The 24,488-nt window shown below is 31.9% G+C and overlaps 2 protein-coding genes and 1 pseudogene across 4 annotated transcripts in view; all 3 read right to left on the reverse strand.

Annotated features, from left to right (window-relative positions):
- Nucleotides 1-24,488, reverse strand: part of LOC116115448 (E3 ubiquitin-protein ligase WAV3-like) — a 38,555-nt gene that overhangs the window by 10,424 nt on the left and 3,643 nt on the right. The gene's annotated exons all lie outside the window — the stretch shown is intronic.
- On the reverse strand, nt 1,871-24,060 carry LOC116115449 (synaptotagmin-3-like). Of its 3 annotated transcripts, XM_031401605.1 has the most exons (12): nt 5,856-6,788; nt 5,531-5,629; nt 5,329-5,379; nt 5,132-5,255; nt 4,483-4,601; nt 4,272-4,373; nt 4,092-4,166; nt 3,883-3,959; nt 3,049-3,298; nt 2,506-2,886; nt 2,133-2,261; nt 1,871-2,045 (listed from the first exon to the last, which is right to left on the reverse strand). In XM_031401605.1, the coding sequence occupies exons 1-12, from the start codon at nt 5,865-5,867 to the stop codon at nt 1,917-1,919; spliced, it is 1,548 nt and encodes a 515-aa protein (XP_031257465.1). In that variant the 5' UTR covers nt 5,868-6,788; the 3' UTR covers nt 1,871-1,916. The 3 variants fall into 3 exon arrangements, with proteins under 3 accessions (XP_031257465.1, XP_031257466.1, XP_031257464.1); XM_031401606.1 differs by lacking the exons at nt 5,531-5,629; nt 5,856-6,788 and adding an exon at nt 24,026-24,060; XM_031401604.1 differs by lacking the exon at nt 5,856-6,788 and having other exon boundaries at nt 5,531-5,713.
- On the reverse strand, nt 21,145-24,076 carry LOC116115439 (annotated as a pseudogene).

Raw genomic sequence — 24,488 nt, forward strand, 5'->3', positions numbered from 1 at the left:
TAAATGGAAGCTGTGACGATAGGTTGTTACGTTAATCTCCCTCGAGGATTAACGATTTAAATGGAGAGCCATGGTGGGAGATTATTGTACTAGTCTCCTCTGAAGGTTAGCTGAAGTACTCTAAAGGTGACCTGAACACCCTACTTATAAAAAAAATAAAAGTGTGACAATATTACAACTTTATCGACTTAAAAATGTTATAATTACAGACCAACCTACTTATATATGAGTGGGGGCTGGTGACCCTCTCAGGAAAAAGATTTCTTTAATTTGATTTTGAATTTTTTATTTTGATTAGTCTGTGTTTGTATTAATATTTTTAGATTTAACCTCATTAATTTACTTTATCATATTTTATATTATTTTATTTTGAATTTACCCCCCTAAAATTAATTTGTGTCCACCAACTTGTTATTAATAAATAATAATTAAATCTATTTACTTCTATAAGATCCAATTATATTAAACTCTTAGAATTCACTAATGATACTATTTAGTAACTATATTTTCTTTAAACTGATTAAAATTATAAAGACTAAAATTGAAACAATCGGTTACTTCAATCATCATGCAGTCATGTACTGCCCTTTTAGGTTATGGGCCGAACCTCTTACGTTAAATTGACCCATGTCCAAGCCCAGTTCAGGAAGCCCAAAACAATCATAACTGTTGACAATTAAGCTAGATTGTTTTAAAACCCGATCCGTTGTGAGATCCGGCAAGGTGACCGGGTCACGGGTCGACCGGTTGGACTGATGACGTCAGCAATGATTTTATTTTAAAAAATTATAATTAATCCCTTAAATTTTAGTATATTACAAACATACCCCTAAATTTTTATTAGTCCCTAAAATTTTTATTTATTACAATAATGCCCCAAACAAATTACTAATTAATCCCTAAACTTTTGATATATCTACAAAACACTCCTATAAAATTCAATGAGTCCTTATAAGTTTGAAATATTATACAAAAAACCCCCTGAAACCTGAATAGGACCTGAGAAGTTGCCAGGTCCCGATCGGACTGGTCGGGGTTTTAATTCTTAATTGCTAGCAGTTATGACTGTTTTGGGCTTAATTTAAGAGCAAAACCAAACTGTGCACAAAATTTAGAATTGAAATACGTATGCAAGATAGTATATGTATCTGTTGGGATCCCACATTGAAAGGGAAAAGGGTGGGCATGTGGGTTATAAAGGCTTGGGCACCCTCCCTTAGCAAGCCGGTTTTCCAAAGAGAGTTTTACCCAAGCCCATGAAAGACCCATGGCCCATCCCAAGTTGTTAAGTTATTGGAGTGGGTTCCTATCAATTGGTATCAGAGCATGATCTTGCGCCTATGTGGTAGTGCACGCGTGGCAGGCTAACCCGTGGCAGGCTGACCTTGAACCCGGGCTACTACCCCGAGAAAGGGCATGGAGGCCCGAGAGAAAAGGGGATCCGCGTAGTCACCCAAGGGGTAAAGAGGCCGACGGGGGTAAAGAGGCCGACGTGGACGTCGGTTGCGGAAACGTGATAGAATGTTGGGATCCCACATTAAAAGGGAAAAGGGTGGGCATGTGGGTTATAAAAGCTTGGGCACCCTCCCTTGACAAGCCGGTTTTCCAAAGAGAGTTTTACCCAAGCCCATGAAAGACCCATGGCCCAGTCCAAATTGTTGAGTTATTGGAGTGGGTTCCTATCAGTATCACAATACTTTAAAGACTTTATAGAAGTGCCAAAATTTCATCATATGAATATTTCGATTTATGAAACAAATTTTAATGTTTTTGAACAGCTTTCTGTACAAATGCAGCATCTCTTGATATTCAACCCTTCCCAACAAAGAAAAGAAATAACTACACTTTGGAGTTACAACATTATCATCCTACCCCTCAGATTTGTAGTTACATCCCATTTATCTGCATATCTTTTCTCATATCGTTGTCCACTTTATCTCAACATGTATAATGCCATTCTTGGAATTGATTAGATGGTATTTTTCATTGATGCGTCCATTGTGCACAACATCAGTAAGATTAATTTCTACATATCCCAGTGATTCCTGCATAAATAGAAGATGGCTTTAATTTCGAGCTTAGTAAAAAATATGTAAAAAATATACTAGGTAAGATTGAGAGTGTCATGCTACCAGTGCTCGAAACCTAAAGCCTGTCCGCTTACTCATAACCTCAATATGGATCTTCTCATGTAAAGGAGCATCCTCAAGCATAAACTGGAACTCTTCGTTCCATAGAGGGTTACGATTTTTTTTTATCAGCTGCAGAAATGAAAATGTGCTTAGCCAAAAAATATATCTTTAACTGAACATCCAGCTGAGTTTCTCAACAGGACTGCAGCTAACAGAAAATTCAACTCAACCCGAAATTTATTTTACTAAGCATATGGAGGAAGCAAGAAATATCAGTTCTATAAAACATGAATATCTGATTGATTCTGGGAAAGTAGTCACAATATAACATACAAGTGAAAGGTATCGGTATATATTAAGAAAAAAAGTTCACCTTTGTTTTCTTTTTTTCTCCTCTAAAAAGGACTAAAGTGTAAGGATTGTTGTGACGCTCCCCTTCTACGTCTTCAGCTCCTTGGACTATAACTGAAAGTAAACCTGCTCTGCCCAAGGTCTCCTGATTCACATTGAACGACTGATTAATTCCACTATCCATTGTGCTATATTTCTCTGATAGCGCAGTACTGAACTTGCAGCTGTCTTCTCTAAAAGGTACATAGGTAAGCTCAACTACAATTTGCCCTCTATGACTCTTGTCTTTAGGATCAGTAATATTTGTGTGCTTGAGCAAATCTAGAGTAAATTCTTTCGTCTCATTTGGTGTAAGTACTTTTAGGGGAACCAATTGCATTCCCAACCTGTCATGTCTGCCAACCTGTGAATATAAAGCCGAAGAAAATATCCTCAGTATAACTAGACTCCAATAGATTATTCATGAGAAACTTGAAAGAAAACGAAATCTTTGTCGACACAACAAATACTGATTTTTTTTCTTTTCCCTGATTATTAACAGCAACAAAGTGGATAAGGGAAAAACCTTGTCCCAGTCAAATACTTGTAATTGAAGGACTTGAGATTGGGGTTCCTTCACAAGAAGCTTGAAGTTTTCGTTCCATTCAGGATTTAAGTTCCTCTTTTTGATGGTGGTTTTCTTCGATGGTAGCCTCTCCCCAGTTAGGCTGAGTTTGACATAAGGATCAGACGTTCCAAGAAAGTCCTTCTTTAAGAGTTTCATAGCCCGCGCAACCTTCACACGTAGTATCCCCACAGGCTTCTTTATGGCCATACTAGACAAAGATGACAAAAGTATTTATCAGAAAAATAAAAAAATAAAGATAACATATAAGAAATCCGGTTAGTTTGCTCTCTATTTTACTAGCCTTCATTACTTCACTTCAGGGATTTGTTACTTGCATGAATCCCTTGTAAGGATTATGCACTTAAACTAGACTAAAAGCTAGCTATTGGCAAAGGTACAACCTCATTTCCTTAAACTTTCCAGCCTCACGTCTACAGTTTGACTGTGACTTGGCCTCTGCCACATGGCAGGATCCTGGCCCACCTGACCAACAGGCCTTAAGCTAGAAGGAGGTTATTGCATAAACAGCTCTTGAAGTTTGGTTTGTTTATGAACTCAATGGAAAGATCCTTGTATATAGTTTTCCAAGTCTACACAAAATCTGATAGCTTAATTTCACAGAATTCATGTAAAAAAATTTTAATTTTATGAAGGAAATATCTAGATCTTTCTTGAATGTAACACATTATTCCTTACGTCTAAAATTTTAAATTATAAATAAGGAAGGCATGAAACCTGTAAATTCAAGCACCATTAGAAAACAAAAATGTTTAATCATTTAATAAAACTTACGCTGAATCATCAAGAATTGGTATGTCAAGTGTTTGGGGCCAAAGGTAGAGGCTTGCAACATATTTCTGAATAGATTTCTGCAAGAACCGAGAACATTGGTTGATTCTTAACCAGCCAAAAGTAAGCACACATAACATCCGCAAACAACCAAATTTAAAATATATATTTAGACCCAATCCCTACCCAAGAGAGAATCACCAGTTTAGCACCTGAATGAATTGATAAAGGCCAGGTATTGACATGATGTCCCCTCCTAGTACTTTCACTCCAAAATCTACGTGTGGCTGCAATCAATGAAAAAATTATCATACAAAATGCACTAATCCATTCACTTTGAATTACAACAGAGATAGAATCAACACCTTGAGTGAAAAAAGAGATTTTCTTACCTTCTCCATCAAAGACACTGCAATTTTTCCAAAGCACGGAAAGGTAGGAACAAGAGGTTTCAAAGTTAACCGAGGTGCCGCAAATATTTGCAAATCCACTAACTGAGAAGAAGCAGAATCAATCTCGTGAAAGAAACATAATTTCTTGATATTTATAGGAACTAAAAATATTCATTCTTCTGTTAATATTTTGTCCTTAGACTCTTCTGACCTGAACTGTAATTTGGAAAGACAACAATTTTATCACCAAAACCATGTTGGGATTGCCAGCCAATCTCATTGCTGGTTCCATTACTAGCTCCTTTTCATTGGTCTCATAGACTCTGATACCTGAAATATTGTATAAGTAAACTTAAAATGAAATGCAAAAGAAAGGAAGTGCCAAGTCTTGCTAGCATCCTGTATCTTTGGGAAATTGAAATAAATAACTCAAATAAGTAGATCTGCTCTTCCTACATATGCTTTAATCAAGATTAAGCATAAAATTGTTATGAATACTTGATTATTTATGTATGATTCTAGATTGACAGCATATGTTTCCATTTCTTTATCTTGAACTTCCAACAGTAACTTTCCAGAGATTCTTAAAAATTACATCAACTGAATCCTAGAAAACATTCAATGTGGCATATGAAATATCAGCATATAACATCGTGAGTGAGCAGATACTTATGATATTAGCAAATAACTGCAAAATTTTGTGAGGTTTTAAGTGAATAGAGGCCTGTGTCATAAAGGTTAGAACTACCCTGCAGTCTAATAATCATTGTTTAATAAAAGAAGACAATTCAGTTTAACAAACATGACTAAATGTTAACTGGACTTAGTAAACATCACAAAATAAATCTTGCAGAACTTACCATGAATGGTTGGAGGTAGAGTTCCAAGAGTTAAGTTCCTAAACTCAATGGCTTCTATCTTGTACTTCCCAATGTACTCTGCAAATATTGGCTGTGCCGTGTTTCTAATTGTAGAACAAATTGCCTGTGCATTAAAATGAACTCAAGTTTAATATAATCACCAATAGGATGTGAACCATTTGAGTTGCGAAACCCACCTTATCAAGGTAAGGCCACATATCAAAGAGAAACTTGTTTAACCAGTCTACCTGTATAATCACACTAATATAGTCAATGAGTTACCCGCTTCAGGATATAAAGTAAAAATGATAAGAACATGAGAAATCAATTAACAGTAACAATGGATAAGCTGAAGAGTGATTTTGTCATTAATCATTTACGTTAAGTTGCAGTACTTACTCGATCAAAATCAGGACTCTTTATCCATAATGGAATATCAGGTAGCAGTTCATACAAAGGAATGTTATCCAACTCAACAAGGGGCTTAACCTCTGGATCCTGCATCAGATAATCCAAGCTTAAAACAAAAAGATTTTTGCAGTGAAGTTTCATCACCAACAACCTAAAATCTCAGATTACAATTGCTAATGAACACAGTCAAACAAAAATGAAGTAAACATTCTGCCAAGTTAATACGTTCACTGTTAAAGAAAACAAATTACAAGACCAAATTTAAAAAAAATTAAAAAGCCTATGAGTTTCCTTTGCAGGTGAAACATGCTACCCTGTCTTTCATTTCATCCAAACAAATCCATTCTGGTGCAAAAAGGAGAATTTCTGTCAATTTCTAAGATACAAAGCTGAAAGAGGTTTATCTCCATCCAAGGGAATGACTCAGATGCCTCCAGTGACTCCATTTCATGAGTGAAATTGGATGTATATGTTTTAATAGAAATTCAAACATTACTAAATCCTACATTCATTTTACAGCAAGAATGGTTAAAAAGATGAAAAGAAAAATTCTTCTTCAAACTTCAGAGCATTTAGACCATAAGAAACACCAGCTTAAAGACAATATATCAGAAGACAGACCATAAAGAGCCACCAACTTGACAGTCATATTCACCTAAATGCAGGTATTTAGGGGATCTGACAAAGTTAAATAACCGAAAATTTCAAAGTGAAGCTAATGCTATACAAAGAAATGACATCTAACTCAACAAGTCGCCTAACCACGGATCCTGAATGCATCAGTAATCCAAGCTTAAAACAAAAACATATTTGCAGTGAAGTCCGATCCATTGCTGATAACATAAAACCTCAGATTTTAAAAACTAATGAACAAACTTCAGACTTTAATTTACTGAGCATATTGCAATCAAACAAAAATGAAGTAAACATTCCAGAAATTCAATATGTTTAAGAAAAAAAATTGTAACAACTGCTTCTACTTCCTTCAAAATTCAAACAGCAAAAATGTGCCTGTGGATTCCCTTTCAAGTGAACTTTTATACACTATCTTTCATTCCATATAAATCTAGTTCTTCTTTTTTTTTTTTTTTTTGTATTTATCTAAATAAGCCCTCTATGGTTCAAAAAAAGGTCTTTTTTTTTTCAATTTACTAAGAACAGAGGACGGAGACTTGATCTCCATTCAAGGGAATGACTAAAATTTCAACACCGAATCCATTTGATGAGTGAAATTAGACTGTATTTGTTTAAAGGTGAGGGAATACAAATGTCACAAAAAATTCATTCACTCATTTCAAATCGCAATATAAAATAGATGAAACAGAAAACTATTTCAAAACTAAGATTTAGACCATGTGAAACACCTGCCTGAAAAACTATATATATCTAAAGGGCCAAAATTCCATCTAAAATTGGAAAACAAAGACAGAAAATCGTCAACTCAGACCATAAAGAGCCATTAATTACAGTTACTTCACGGAATGCAATATGTAAAGGAACCGAAAAAAGTTGATAATGACCACAAATTACATAGTAAGAGTGCGACAACACAGCAAGCCGTGATATGTACAAGTAAAGAGTGCGACAAACACAGGCAACCGTGATATGTGAACCAAACTTATTGGCTTCTAAAGCAAAAAAATTAAAGCATGGAGAAGAAGACTGTTGAATTAATCCGCTTTTATCACAGCCCCCACTGAATAGAGAAAAAAAAAAAAAAAAAAAAACCAATTCATAAATAAAAAAATGAAAAATCCCATTCCTATATCGGTTAACGAACATTGATCAGCAGAAAAAAAAAGTTTCCTTTTTGACAAATGCATACTTTTTCACAGAGAAATTTAAGAACCCAAGAACCGATTAATTCGATAAGAAGAGATCACGAAATAATATTGATGTTTGTTACCTCAACTTCATCAGCTTAGAATAAATGAGAAGAAGAATCCCACCAAGAGTCCAACAGGAATGCCAATAACAAAACCGAGAATTCCCAGTAAACTACTCACAAATCCCATTTGCCCTTAAACGTTTTTTGGGAAGAAACTCAAAAAAGGTGCATGAAACGAAGGGTTAAAGACGAATGCAACAAGAAAATAATGAAAGTATATTAAAAGGGTGACGAGAGCGTCTAAGAAAAATGTTTGCTGCTTAGAAACGTAACGAAACACTGTCAATGAAGGCGCAAAACGGTAGATTCTTCTATATAGATTTAAGTGTGCGAATAAACTAAGAATGATTTTAAAAAAAAAAATCACCCTTAAAACTATGAAGACTGTTCAAATACGCTGTCTAGTGTCATGTCACAGTTTGCGTTTGGTTTGTAATGGCGTTTATGATCTTGCCTGCAAGTGTTTCTTCATTAAACACTAAATCTGATGGAATTTTAATCGGATTTTGATTATAATAGAATATATTGTTACCATTTTAAGAAGATTTCTGGTAATTTATATAGAATTCTTTTCACTAGCAGAGTTTTGATTTGCTTAAAATTAATAAGTGATTATGTAGATAATCGTAGATCATTCTTTCTATGAAATTTTTAATTCCTCTTTAAAAAGATAATTTATATAAACTTTTATAGGTGATCGGGTGAAGCGATAGAGATTTTTTGATATATTATTTAAAAATTTGAGTTTAATTGCCTTCGGTTGTTATAAGAGGTGATACCACTAAAGAGTTTATCCAATTTTCCATTTTCAATTTCAGACCTCGAAAAATTAATCGAAATACGTGTAAACTGTTCGAACAATCCTGTCACCAAACAAAACTGAATAATATTAATATCTTAACAACATCTCAAATTTTCATGGGAAGAGTTAATACATTGTTCCCTAAGATTTTTGAAATAATAGAAATCATCTTATGGGTAATTCCTAGATGTACATAAACGATAGAAAGCATTTTAATAAAAATTTATTTACTCATAATTGTAAACGCTAACATTCTTTACTGGTAGTTTTTTATTTTTAATTATTTTTAAAACCTCATGGATTTTGTTATTACATTGAACCTCAAGGGTTCCTTGTAATCTATTCCTAATAATATATGAATAAAATTCCCACCAGATGAAATTAGATTGCAGATTCGAAATGTACTTTTTTCAAGCTTCAATTTCAATGCAAAGACAAGAGAGAAAGAACCAATATGTTTGGTAATCTAAAATCAATTAACAAGGAAACTTCGGCCAGATATGTCCAAAAAAATAACTAGAAAAATCTTGCTTTATTTACTTTCTTTTAGCTTTAACTTTTTATAAAGTTATTAAAGGGTGTTTTGTAAAATACTAGGATGTTATTAATTTTATAACAAGTTTGATTAAGATTTAATTTGGAGAGAAGAAAGGGACAGTGAAGGGGTAGTGTTTATGAAAGCTACGTTACAAATTGAATGGGGGCATTCGCAGATTGACAGGAGTTGGCCAACTAATTTTATAATATTAGTTGGACATTAAGACTTTGATTTTTATTTTTATTTTTTATTTTTTTATGACAAGTGTCCAGACAGCTTACGCGTACTTCAACTAATCTCTAAAACCTTAAACTATCGATTGATAAAAGCTCTAGATCACCCCTATTAACCCTCAATGACAGACCAACTAGAACCTCTTATAATACACTAAAGAGTCTTTATCAAACCATTAACTACCCAAAGGTAGTTTAGAATTTGATTTTATCAATAACCAATCACACAAATCAATTTCCAAATCTACGTATGCTTTGGAAATTTGATATGGTCACCTATGCTTTATATTATATATGAAAGAGAAAATCTATCTGACAATATTTCTGGTGAAAGTTTGGCAATTTAGTCATTGTCCAGTATAAGCCATTACTAGATAAATTTCACTGGAACCAGAACAGTTCATTTATAAGAGAGATATATAAATATTATGAAACTATATGTTTGGATCTTAAATTTTGTATAGTTATTTTTGGTCCCACAAAAAATTTGTAGAATTACATTAAAGAGGGATACAGTGAAACTTTAAAAATAAGGGAGTCAAAATATACTTTTAAAAATAAGGAGTCAATTCACTTTTAGGTGATGAAATTGAAATTTTTATTGCAAAATTTCAAAACGTCCATCAAGGCCTGTGCTCCACCTTCTCAATCTCCGTCAATGAAATTTGTGATCTAACAGGAGTAAAGCGACAAAACGACTATAATACCCTTTACGGTTTAACTTTGTAACTTTTAAAGAGGTCGAATTACAATTTCCCACCAAAAAAATTAAATGTATTTTCACCCAGTTTGTAAATTTAATTTTGGGTTAATAAATTAAAAAAATTTAGAAAAAAAAAAAAATAAAAGTCAATTATCAAATTAAAAATCCTAAAAAAAAAAATTCAGTTGGCCGAAATTATTGAATATTTTTTCACATTCTTATTTTTTTGAATCTTTTTGTTTTCTTTTTTACAATTTTTCAGTTTTTTTTTTCTTTTTCAGAAATTATTTTTATAAAATTTATAATTTACAGATATTATTATAATAAAAAGTTTTTTTTTTTTTTTTTTTTTTTTTATAGAAACATATATACTTTAGTGAATCCTCCATTTTTTTAATTTACTTATATTTTATTAAAATGAAGTTTTTTGCTTTTTTTATAGAAACAAATACTTTTAACTGAAACCTCCGTTTTAGGTACAATTGAAGATAGGGTGTTGAGTGGACTGTTTCCCAAATTGGTGAAAACAATGCGTATGTGTATTTTAGGGGTGTAAGTGACATTACCATATAATATATATTGTGCCAAAAGAATACCCTTTCCCCGTTAAAACTAACGCCTAAATTTTAAGGATGGATGGAAAGACGATTTTATTTTTTAAAAAAAAAAAAGGTAAGGGAAAATGTACATTCACCAAACTTTTAATGGAAAAATGTGATTCAGCCTTAGTTTGGGATTTTTAAGTTATCGTTAACAAAAATAATTTTTTTAATACATGTGCCTTTCAAAATATACATACGGTAAATTATACATATTAAATATGATAAAAGACAGTTGGAAATAGGTATACCTAACAGTAGGGGCAGACTGAGCCCTGAGCCTACCCTCACATTTAAAAAAAAAATAAAAATTGTTTATATAGGCCCACCAAAAAATCAGTATAAAAGTATATATCCAAACCTACCTTTAGATTTAAAAAAAATAAGAATTATTATACATATATCCAGATCCACAAAAAACTTTCTATTAATATATATATTACAGAGTACAGACCCACATCATATTAAAAGTTTAAAACTCTCTCTGCTCTTCTCCACGACTCCACCTATTTTTTATGATTTTATCCACAAAATTCCGTACTCTCTCATTCTCTTTCTCATGTTATTTGTTCTTAAAACTTTTGAAGACTGAAATTGTTGAAGCTTTAACTACTTAAGGTGCCACAATTAGCTCAGTTTTTTGTTTTATCAGTTTTAGGTATGTGTATCGCCCATTTTAATTTAGTTTATATTTTGGAGGTTTTTTATTCTAATTTGATGGAAAAAGCATGCATCTTGTGAGTTTGTTTTGTGTTTTGTTTCTAAGAATGTTCATGCTTTCCTAAATTAAACCTTAACTATATTTTACTGGATGTTATTTTTCACTTTTCACCCACCACTTTCCTATATTTTCGTTTAGTTGCTCGAAATTATTAAGGAAATTTGAATTATTATCTATGTTTATACCAAAAAAATTCTCTTTTTTTTTTTATTAATTCATATTAAAAGTCAACGCAACGTTCGCTTGATTTAAGTTTTGGTTGACTTTAGCTTAAGTTAGGTTTGATCAAAATCACGAAAATTTATATTATAATCTTTGGAAGCAAAAAAAAAAAAAAAAAAAAAATGTAAAAGGAGAAATAAGAAATTTGTGTGGAAATAAGAAATTTGTGTGGAATTTTTTTTATTGTAATTGCTGTAAACTCTTTTGATTATATTAGATTTAAATGGATCGCTAGATTTCTGTAGTTTTTTGCTCTCTTCACATTAAAGAGGGTTTTTCACGTAAAAAATTTCTTATGTTTCCTTGTGAATTGAATGTTATTGTCAACACATTTGTTCAAGATTTTGCTTCTCATATATTTATTCAAGTAAGAAAATATTATATTATTGCATTATTTCCTTTCAGGTTTTTCATATTGTATTATTTCAGTTGTTTAAAGTTTGGTTATTTTTTAAAATTTTTCACTAATTGTTTGGCAAACAATAACAGAGCCACAGAGACCCTCCCTCGACAAAAATTCTGGGTCTGCCACTACCTAACGGTAGAAATTATACATATCAAATGGTCCAAAACTATAGATAGAAATAAAATTTGGTGTGAGAGTATAAATACACAAAGAATATTATGCTTGAAAGATTGGAATCTGAGTGCATTTAAATTTTTAATAAATAAAGCTTCAATGCAAAGCCATTTATTGATTGATGCTCATGCTTTGGAAAAAGTGATTATTCTGGCAATTTTATTAATTTAATCAAATTCTGAATTCTTTTTTATATTTTTCGGGGTAGTTCTTTCAGAAGATTCTTGCTTTTGTCTCTCTGAAGTATTCAAAACAAAAACAGGTTCTATTTGGCCATGGTTATGCAAATTGTCATGCTAAAGAGAGAAAAATAACAATTTCATCCCTGAGGTTCGGTATACTCTTAGTTTTATAAAGTCTTCAGCAACGTTTTGGCCCTTATCATTTTTCAAACCCAGAAAACCAAAATGTTACCAAAAATTTATATAAAACTAAAGTTAGTTGTATCAAACATGTATCATGCTGCAATTGACCGTATTATTAAAAGCTTTAGAATTAATATTTGAATAATAATTTTCATTTTCAAATGCTTTGTAACTTTTAAAGAGGTCGAATTACAATTCCCACCAAAAAATATTAAATGTATTTTCACCCCGTTTGGTAAATATAATTTTGGGGTTAATAAAATTAAAAAAATTAGAAAAAAAAGAAAGGCAATATTAAATTAAAAAATTCCTAAAAAAAAAAATTCAGTTGGCTGAAATTATGAATATTTTTTCACATTCTTATATTTTTGAATTTTTTTTTTCTTTTTTCAATTTTTCAGTTTTTTTCTTTTTTCAGAAATTATTTTTTATAAAATTTATAATTTCAGATATTATTATAAATGAAAAGTTTTTTTTTTTTTTTTTTTTTATAGAAACATTATACTTAAGTGAATCTCATTTTTTTAATTTACTATATTATTATAAATGAAAGTTTTTTGCTTTTTTATAGAAACAAATATACTTTTAACTGAAACCTCCGTTTTAATGTACAAATTGAAGATAGGGTGTTTGAGTGACTGTTTCCCAAATGGTGAGAAAACGGTGCGTTGTGTATTTAGGGGTGTAAGTGACATTAACCATATATTAGATTGTGCGAAAAGGCATTTTAATAAAAAATTTATTTACTCATAGTAGTGTAAACGCTAACGATTCTTTACTGGTAGGTTTTTTATTTTTAATTATTTTATAAACCTCATGGAGATTTTGTTATTACATTGAACCTCAAGGGTTCCATGTAACTCTATTCCTAATAATATATGAATAAATATTCCACCAGATGAAATTAGATTGCAGATTTTGATATGTACTATGTACATTTTTCAAGCTTCAAATTTCAATGCAACGACAAGAGAGAAAGAACCAAAATATGTTTGGTAATCTAAAATCAATTAACAAAGGAAACTTCGGGCCAGATATGTCCAAAAAAAATACATAGAAAAATCTTGCTTTATTTTACTTTTCTTTTAAGCTTTAACTTTTTATAAAGTTATTTAAAGGGTGTTTTGTAAAATACTAGGATGTTATTTAATTTTATAACAAAGATTGATTAAGATTTAATTTGGAGTGAGAAGAAAGGGACGAGAGGGTAATGTTTATGATAAGCTACGTTACAAATTAGAATGGGGGCATTTGGCAGATTGACAAGGAGTTGGCCAACTAATTTTATAATATTAGTTGGACATTAAGACTTTGATTTTTTATTTTTTATTTTTTATTTTTTTATGATCAGAGTGTCCAGACAAGCTTACGCGTACTTCAACTAATCTCTTAAAACCTTGAAACTATCGATTGAGTAAAAGCTCTAGTGATCACCCCTATTAACATCCAATGACAGACTCAAACTTAGAACCTCTTAAATAATACACTAAAGAGTCTTTATCAAACCATTCAGCTACCCAAAGGTAGTTTAAGAATTTGATTTTATCAATTAACCAATCACACAAATCAATTTCCAAACTCTACCGTATGCTTTGGAAATTTTATATGGTCACCTATGCTTTATATTATATATGTAAAGAGAAAATCTATCTGACAATATTTCTGGTGAAAGATTTGGCAAGTTAGTCATTGTCCAGTATAAGCCATTACTAGATAAATTTCATTGGAACCAGAACAGGTCATTTATAAGAGAAATATATATATATATATATTATGAAACTATATGTTTGGATCTTAAATTTTGTATAGTTATTTTTGGTCCCATCGAGATAAATTTGATTTCTTCCTCTACTGTCACTTATGTACATTAGATACCTAGACAAAGAATTAGATGGTTTCATACAAGAATACCTTTTAGTAGGATGATAGTTTTAAGGAGCGATGGAACAGGAAATTATGTTTGGGGGGCCAAAGTGCTATCTTTAATGAATAAGGGAGACCAAAAAAAAAGAATTATGTAGGAAATTACATTAAAGAGGGATAACAGTGAAACTTTTAAAAATAAGGGAGTCAAAATATACTTTTAAAAATAAGGGAGTCAAATAATTTTTAGGTGATGAAATTGAAATTTTTATATGCAAAATTTCAAAACGTCCATAAAGGCCTGTGCTCCTACCTATCATCAATCTCCGTCAATGAAATTTGTGATCTAACGGGAGTAAAGCGACAAAACGACTATAATACCCTTAATCACATGGCAACCCTTTGACAATTGTTAGATCCTATTCCCATCACATGAGCTGGATTCATTTTCATTTCTTTTTATTTTTAATTAGTTTTAATAAGATATGATGTTCTCTTTCTTGTTATTTATTTTAGATTTATAATTAGGAGCAAGATTCTTTAGCTTTTACCTTAAAAAAAAAAGAAATATAATCGGCAATCGAGTAATTAGGGGTTTTACACCACTCCTTTAAGTCAAATTTCGATCAATCTCAACCATCAAAATTCAACATGTTTACTACCAAAAGACTTATCGGTCTCTCCTCTTTTAAAGTTCCAATAACATTGATTGAGTTTGATCTCTTTTTCCATTGAATATAAATTTGGATAGTAAAATAGTATTTTAAAAAGTCTAGGATCAAAAGTGTCATTAAACCATTATTGAGTGAGAAAAAGTCATTAACTCTTTGTACTATGATAAATTAAAACAAGGTAATGATATATTAGATAAAACATTTTGAATCAATAACATATAAAAAAAACCCAAATTAGATATATATTTTTTTTTTTGATTATTAGAGTGTTCGGGCCAGTTTGCACGCACTTCAATTAATCTTTGAGCCTATTGAATACCCTACAAACTCATTGTTTTAAGATAAGTCACAATTGTGAAAGTGAGTGTCAAGGTTCAGAACCAAAAAGTCAATGAAGAAGATCATCTTGACCGTAGACCAACCCTGTGAAGTTATAGATTAGAATAATGCACGGACACCGAAATTGTCTTGCATGGAAATTTTGTACTGACGTACTGGCATCCAGTTAAACGCAGCCACATTAGAGACAATATCGTCTTTCGTGGATAACGGTCGTCCAATAAATGATGTCGTTTATATTTGATGGACGTTGTACATAGAATGACGATCCCCAATTGGACGAATTTATACCAAAATAACAATGGAATCTCGTCCATATTATATGGCAAGGGTCCATTTCCTATGGATGGGTATCCACCTCGAATGGATATCCATCTATAATTTAAATTATAAAAGATAAGATGGACACCCGCCATATCTTTTCAAAATAATATAATAATAACATATAAAAAATGCATGAGTATTTATTGGGCTCTTATAGGGGAAATACAGATTTAGACTTTAGAAGTCAAATGATGCTTTTGTTTCACACGAAATTCATTGCTGGCCTGCAAAATCAAATAAATCAATATACATTTACCAACATAAGAATTGTCTGTAATCTAAATGAGAAGCAAAACTAAAATATTCAAAATAATCAAACCTTGTATCTGTATGCAATGAACGATCGTCCAATTTAATGACGCCATATATAGGACAGACATCTATTATTATATTTTTAAAAATTTATGGGTGGGCATCATTTGAAGTGGATACCGTTCATAGAAATAGACTCTCGTCCATATAATATGAACATGAATCCTGTTATTTTCATATGAAATTAGGAACGGTCTCCATTCGTAATGAACGGTGTCCGTAAATATGACGGGCCATAATTGTGGACGACCGTCATTCACAAAAACATATTTGTCTTTAACATGATCGCGTCGACTGGATGTCACGTCCTTCGGTGTAAAAAATGGTAGCATTATTGATGAGATTATATTATTCATTCAATAATCTTCTTAAAACAAGTCAAAAAGGAATGATATCTTTAAATTTACATTTTGTGAAACATTATTAATTTTTTTTTTTTTTTTTTTTTTTAAGTTAGAAACTTCGAATGTTGCATTTGAATTGACTGTATATTTATCTTATATTTTTAAGAAATGATAAAATATACAATAAAATTTTGAAATATCTTCAGGACATTTCGAAGTGGAGTGACAAAATATTCTTATATATACGTTGAATTGTCCCCCACGTAGTTATTAAAAAAGGTTGAACTTTAAGTATGCTCAATTCAGATATTTATTAATAACAATATATATTAAATGAATGACTTTCTAGTTTTCTAAACCTCTAGAATATATTAATGTCCTCCATTGTTTAATAGCAATAAATAACTTGGATACGTGTGCATATTTGTAACCTTTGTTTTGATAATCTCACACAAAACGTGTTCTAAGAACCCCCAGAAGCCCGCCCTCAAAATTATTTCAATGGTCAAATTCTACCCACATTGAAATCTTCAATATATAGCCTCTATCCTCTGAGTTAGATATATTTAAACAACAGTTGAATAGATTCACAAGTTTCCAGCAAGTTATGGAGTTATTCAAGATAACCATGCTCATACTTTCTTTGAAATTGAAATCTACTGAATTGACCTGACTTAGTATCCATATTTGCCTCAAAAGTTTCCATGAAAATTAGGGTTATATTTAGTTTCATATTAAGGTTATCCATAATATAAAGTGGTGATTAAATGTTTGTTTAATGGATTTATAAGAGTTAAAAGAGGGTTTGATAGTAAGAGAATAAGTTCAAATCTATTGATTATGGGCAGGCCTAACAATAAATGGAAGAAAGAGGAGGTTGAAGGAGAATAAGAAGGATTCTAGAGAATTAAGTAGTGTGGAAAAATGGACCATTTCAAATCATCTCGAGTCACCATAGGAAGAGAAGAAGAATGCTGAAGTTGGGTCCAGGATGTATGCATTATTTGTAGAATAGTAGAGGGGCACATATCAGGAATTTGATTCTTCTCTCCATGAAAAATACTAATGCTACTACTACGAGCTACGAAAACATTCTTTATCACAACATATTCAGTGGAGAGGAATTTTTCATTGCTTTCAAAAGTTTCGTTTGGAGCATCAAAAAATTATAGTTCAAAATGTATATCACAACATATATCAAAATCTTAATATATGCATGTTATGGGCAGTAAATACGAATGAAAAATGATCATCTAAGATGAGTTATAAATCAAAATGCTTTGTTATATAAATTAATGTATATTTTGACATTTTTATATATAGGGTTCATGAGTGATTTCATTTTTTTGGTCTGAAATTTGATTTGACGGATTTATATAATATGGTTTATGGGTGATTACATCTTTTTGGGTCTGCAATTAAAGGCAATGTAAAGTTTCAATATATATATATTATATAATATATATATATATGAACTCTGAAATAAATAAAAACAGATAGTATGAGATAAGTATATAAATTAAAACGTCTTATAATTATGGGGTGATTATCTGAAATGTAAGTTTTTCATTTAAAAAAAGAAAAAGAGAGTAGAAGAAGATGATGATGATAGATGAGATGAATGATATGGTGGGTATGAGTGGGGGAGATTGGTATACCCACTACTTTGATTTACTAACTTAAAAAGACAACCTTTAAAAGGTGGGGGGAAAAATGTTCTATCTTTTAGGATTGGAAAAGTTATTCCTCTCCCACAAAACATCAACAAGCTAGGAACCAACAAGCCTGTGATTCCTTTTAAAAAAAAAAAAAAAAGTTTTAATCCTCTTTTGAGAGCACACATGCTTCACACAACTTGAGAGAGAAAGAGAAAGAAGAGAGCAATAATGATGAGTGCTTCTCTGAGTGGAGATCCATTAACAAAAGAATTTTCAAAACCCTTGATGAAAGAAGAGGATAGGATTCCCTCTAAATTGTTCCAGACTTTCTGCCCAAAGTCAAATACAAAGCTGTCTTCTTTTTTAGGCATATGAACTTCTCTTATTGTGCTCCCCACTTAACATCATCGAGATGTTTCTTATTCCCCTTTTACCATTAATAACAAAAACAAAAAATCTGTAAACTGAAATATCCAAATCCAGGATTTAATGTTAGATGTGAAATACGTTTATTTTCTGTTACTAGTTGTATTGCAACAAGATACGTTAGAAATAGCCTATGTTGAGTTGTCGACCCTTCAACAATAAGGCAGTTAGCTTTCCATAAAGAAGCGAAGATTTTTCAAAGTATATTTATTATAAGTTGGGTTTAGGAATATGAATCTTTAATCAGTATTAGGGTTTAGTCTTTTAAACATATATCACTATTTTTCTTTTGTATAAGTATGATAGAAAATTATCACAAAATACATTGACTGATAAAAGAGAGAGGTGAGACATATTACCATAATATTGACTATACTAAACGTAATCTGATTACTGGATAAACCATGATAAGATTGTATCTTCATCCGTTTATGTTTTGTTTGGATGGGTCACTAAACATTAAAAACTTAGATTTAGTTTAAATAGTGTTTGAGCATAAATTATGTTCAAACTTTGGTGGTGGAGATAATTAAAAATTAATTAAAGAATGATAATATTCTTTGAAAGATACTATTAGAGAGAAGGGAAATCTAAACAGGGACAATAGCTTTTACAGAAATATGATGTCACATGTATTGATGATGACATGATCATGATCATCACCAAGCAAACCTAATCCATGCACTTTGTGGGTCCTTTTTTTATTTATTATATATCATCTCCAGCATTTGAGTATGCTTATGCTTTTTCTTTTTGTATATTATTACATTTTTCTTTTCATAAAAGGAATTTATGATTGTGGTGCATGTGTTTGTATTAAGTGAAATCATGTAAAAAAATTTGCATAAACTGACTCCTCCAATCAGAATTCTTGTGTCTTAATTAATTTTTATTATTTATTTTATTTTACTACTTGTTAAAATAAATAGAAAATAAGCAAACTGTGGTGACAATATTACCACCTTGGGTAATCAAGTGGTACGCCCTAAGGTAGGATGAGCATGGGATGTTGGTTAAGGCTATGTCTCAGGTTTGAATCTCTTTACTCCCAAGATTAAATGGAAGTCGTGAGATGGGTTAGCGTTAATCTCCCTCAGAATTAACGATTTAAATGGAGAGCCATGGGGGAGATTGTAGTATAGTCTCCTCTGGAGTTAGCTGAAGTACTCTAAAGGTGACCTAGACACCCTACTTATAAAAAAAATAAAAGTGTGACAATATTACAACTTTATCGACTTAAAAATGTATAATTGGACCAACCTACTTATATATGAGTGGGGCTGGTGACCCTCTCAGAAAAAGATTTCTTTAATTTTATTTGATTTAGACTGTGTTTGTATTAATATTTTTAGATTTAACTCATTAATTACTTTATCATTATTTAATTATTTTATTTTGAATTTACCCCCTAAAATTAATTTGTGTCACCAACTTGATTAATAAATAATAATTAAATACTATTTACTTCTATAAGATCCAATATATTAAACTTTAGAATTCACTATGATACTATACTATCTAGTAACTATATTTTCTTTAACTGATTAAAATTATAAAGACTAAATTGAAACATCGGTTACTTCAATCATCATGAGTCATGTACTGCCTTTTAGGTTATGGGCCGAACCTCTTACCTTAAATTGACCCATGTCCAAGCCCAGTTCAGGAAGCCCAAAACAGTCATAACTGCTGGGCACAATTAGGACATATTGTTTAAAACCCGACCGTTGTGAGATCTAGTCAAGTGACCGGGTCACGGTCGACCAGTTTACGTTGGACTGATGACGTTAACAATGATTTATTTTGAAAAATTTAATTAATCCCTTAAATTTAGTAATAACAAATACCCTAAATATTTATTAGTACCCTAAAATTTGGTATTTATTACAAAAAATACCCCAAAAAATACCAATTAAGCCCTAAACTTTTGATATATCTCCAAAAACACTCCGATAAAAATATAGTCCCTACAAGTTTGAAATATTACAAAAAACAAACCCTGAAACCTGAATAGGACAGAGAAGTTGCCAGGTCCCGATCAGACAGTCCGGGTTTTAATTAACTGCCAGCAGTTATGATGTTTTGGGCTTAATTTAAGAGCAAACCAAACTATGCACAAAATTTAGAATTGAATACGATGCAAGACAGTATAATGTATCAATTATAATAGGACTTTAAAGACTTATAAGAAGTGCCAAAATTTCATCATTGAATATTTCGATTTATGAAACCAATTCTAATGTTTTGAACGCTTTCTATACAATGCAGTATCTCTGTATTCAACCTTCCCAACAAAGAAAAGAAATAAATACACTTGGAGTACAAAATTTACCTCATCCTACCCTCAGATTTGTGGACATCCATTTATCGCATATCATTTCTCATATCGTTGGCCACTTATCTCAACATGTATAATGCCATTCTTGGAATTGATTAGATGGTATTTTCATTGATGCGTCCATTTGTGCACAACATCAGTAGATTAATTTCTACATATCCAGTGATCCTGCATAAATAGAAGATGGCTTAATTTCGAGCGTAGTAAAAAATATGTAAAAAATATACTAGGTAAGATGGAGTGTCATGCTACCAGTGCTGAAAACTAAAGCCTGTCCGCTTACTCATAACCTAATATGGACTTCTCATGTATAAGGGCCTCCTCAAGCATAAACTGGAATTCTTCTTCCATAGAGGGTTACGATTTTTTTTTATCAGCTGCAGAAATGAAAATGTGCTTAGCCAAAAATATATCTTAACTGAACATCCAGCTGAGTTTTCTAACAGGACTGCAGCTAACAGAAAATTCAACTCAACCGAAATTTATTTTACTAAGCATATGGAGGAAGCAAGAAATATCAGTTCTAAAAAATGATATCTGATTGATTCTGGGAAAGTAGTCACAATATAACATACAAGTGAAAGGTATCGGTATATTAAGAAAAAAGTTCACCTTTGTTTTTTTTTTTTCCTCTAAAAAGGACTAAAGTTAAGGATGTTGTGACGCTCCCCTTCTACATCTCAGCTCCTTGGACTATAACTGAAAGTAAACCTGCTCTGCCAAGGTCTCGATTCACATTGAAAGACTGATTAATTCCACTATCCATTGTGCTATATTTCTCTGATAGAGCAGTAATGAACTTGCAGCTGTCTTCTCTAAAAGGTACATAGGTAAGCTCAACTCAATTTGCCCTCTATGACTCTTGTCTTTAGGTCAGTAATATTTGTGTGCTTGAGCAAATCTAGAGTAAATTCTTTCGTCTCATGTGGTGCAAGTACTTTTAGGGGAACCAATTGCATTCCCAACCTGTCATGTCTGCCACCTGTGAATATAAGCCGAAGAAAAATCCTCAGTATAACTAGACTCCAATAGATATTCATGAGAAACTTGAAAGAAAACGAAATCTTTGTGACACAACAAAATATGATTTTTTTTCTTTTCCCTGATTTTAACAGCAACAAAGTGGATAAGGGAAAAACTTGTCCAGTCAAAACTGTAATTGAGGACTTGAGATTGGGTTCCTTCACAAGAAGCTTGAAGTTTTCGTTCCATTCAGGATTTAAGTTCCTCTTTTTGAGGTGGTTTTCTTCGATGGTAGCCTCTCCCCAGTTAGGCTGAGTTTGACATAAGGACAGAAGTTCAAGAAAGTCTTCTTTAAGAGTTTCATAGCCCGCGCAACCTTCACACGTAGTATCCCCACGGCTTCTTTATGGCCATACTGACAAAGATGACAAAAGTATTTATCAGAAAAATAAAAAAATAAAGATAACATATAAGAAACATGTTAGTTTGCCTCTATTTTACTAGCCTTCATTACTTCACTTCAGGGATTTGTTACTTGCATGAATCCCTTGTAAGGATTACGCACTTAAACTAGACTAAAAGCTAGCTATTGGCAAAGGTACAACCTCATTTCCTTAAACTTCCAGCCTCACGTCTACAGTTTGACTGTGACTTGGCCTCCACATGGCAGGATCCTGGACCACCTGACCAACAGGCCTTAAGCTAGAAGGAGGTTATTGCATAAACAGCTTTGAAGTTTGGTGTGTTTATGAACTCAATGGAAAGATCCTTGTATATAGTTTTCCAAGTCAACACAAAATCTGATAGCTTACTTTCAAGAATTCATGTAAAAAATTTTATTTATGAAGGAAATTAGATCTTTCTTGAATGTAACACATTATTCCTTACGTCTAAAATTTAAATTTAAATAAGGAAGGCATGAAACCTGTAAATTCAAGCACCATTAGAAAACAAAAATGTTTAATCATTTAATAAAACTTACGCTGAATCATCAAGAATTGGTATTTCAAGTGTTTGGGGCCAAAGGTAGAGGCTTGCAAACATATTTCTGAATAGATTTCTGCAAGAACCGAGAACATGGTTGATTCTTAACCAGCCAAAAGTAAGCACACATAACATCCGCAAACACCAAATTTAAAATATTATTTAGACCCAATCCCTACCCAAGAGAGAATCACCAGTTTAGCACCTGATGAATTGATAAAGGCAGGTATTGACATGATGTCCCCTCCTAGTACTTTCACTCCAAAACTACGTGTGGCTGCAATCAATGAAAAAATTATCATACAAAATGCACTAATCCATTCACTTTGAATTACACAGAGATAGAATCAACACCTTGAGTGAAAAAAAGATTTTCTTACCTTCTCCATCAAGACACTGCAATTTTTCCAAAGCACGGAAAGGTAGGAACAAGAGGTTTCAAAGTTAACCGAGGTGCCGCAAATATTGCAAATCCACTAACTGAGAAGAAGCAGAATCAATCTCGTGAAAGAAACATAATTTCTTGATATTTATAGGAACTAAAAATATTCATTCTTCCGTTAATATTTTGTCCTTAGACTCTTCTGACCTGAACTGTAATTTGGAAAGACAACAATTTTATCACCAAAACCATGTTGGGATTGCCGCCAATCTCATTGCTGGTTCCATTACTAGCTCCTTTACATTGGTCCATAGACCTGATACCTGAAATATTGTATAAGTAAACTTAAATGAAATGCAAAAGAAAAGAAGTGCCAAGTCTTGCTAGCATCCTGTATCTTTGGGAAATTGAAATAAATAACTCAAATAAGTGATCTGCTCTTCCTACATATGCTAATCAAGATTAAGCATAAAATTGTTATGAATACTTGATTATTTATGTATGATTCTAGATTGACAGCAATGTTTCCATTCTTTATCTTGAACTTCCAACATAACTTTCAGAGATTCTTAAAAATACATCAACGAGATCCTAGAAAAAATTCATGTGGCAAATGAAATATCAGCATATAACATCGTGAGTGAGCAGTACTTATGATATTAGCAATAACTGCAAAATTTTGTGAGGTTTTAAGTGAATAGAGGCCTGTGTCAAAAGGTTAGAACTACCCTGCAGTCTAATAATCATTGTTTATAAAAGAAGACAATTCGGTTAACAAACATGACTAAATGTTAACTGGACTTAGTAAACATCACAAAATAAATCTTGCCGAACTTACCATGAATGGTTGGAGGTGAGTTCCAAGAGTTAAGTTCCAAACTCAATGGCTTCTATCTTGTACTTCCCAATGTACTCGCAAATATTGGCTGTGCCGTGTTTCAATTGTAGAACAAATTGCTGTGCATTAAAATGAACTCAAGTTTATATAATCACCAATGGATGTGAACCATTTGAGTTGCGAAACCCACCTTATCAAGGTAAGGCCACATATCAAAGAGAAACTTGTTTACCAGTCTACCTGTAATCACACTAATATAGTCAATGAGTTACCGCTTCAGGATATAAAGTAAAAATTATAGAACATGAGAAATCAATTAACAGTAACAATGGATAAGTTGAAGAGTGATTTTGTCATTAATCATTTGCGTTAAGTTGCAGTACTTACTCGATCAAAATCAGGACTCTTTATCCATAATGGAATGTCAGGTAGCTTCATACAAAGGAATGTTATCAACTCAAAAGGGGCTTAACCTCTGGATCCTGCATCAGATAATCCAAGCTTAAAACAAAAGATTTTTGCAGGAAGTTTCATCACCAACAACCTAAAATCTCAGATTACAATTGCTAAGTTAAAGAAAACAAATTACAAGACCAATTAAAAAAAAAATTAAAAAGCCTATGATTTCCTTTGCAGGTGAAACTGCTACCCTGTCTTTCATTTCATCCAAACAATCATTCTGGTGCAAAAAGGAGAATTTCTGTCATTTCTAAGATACAAAGCTGAAAGAGGTTTATCTCCATCCAAGGGAATGACAGAGCCTCCAGTGACTCCATTTCATGAGTGAAATTGGATGTATATGTTTTAATAGAAATTCAAACATTACTAAATCCTACATTCATTTTACAGC

The sequence above is a fragment of the Pistacia vera genome, unplaced genomic scaffold, assembly GCF_008641045.1.
Source record: "Pistacia vera cultivar Batoury unplaced genomic scaffold, PisVer_v2 Contig74, whole genome shotgun sequence".
Taxonomy (NCBI): Eukaryota; Viridiplantae; Streptophyta; class Magnoliopsida; order Sapindales; family Anacardiaceae; genus Pistacia; species Pistacia vera.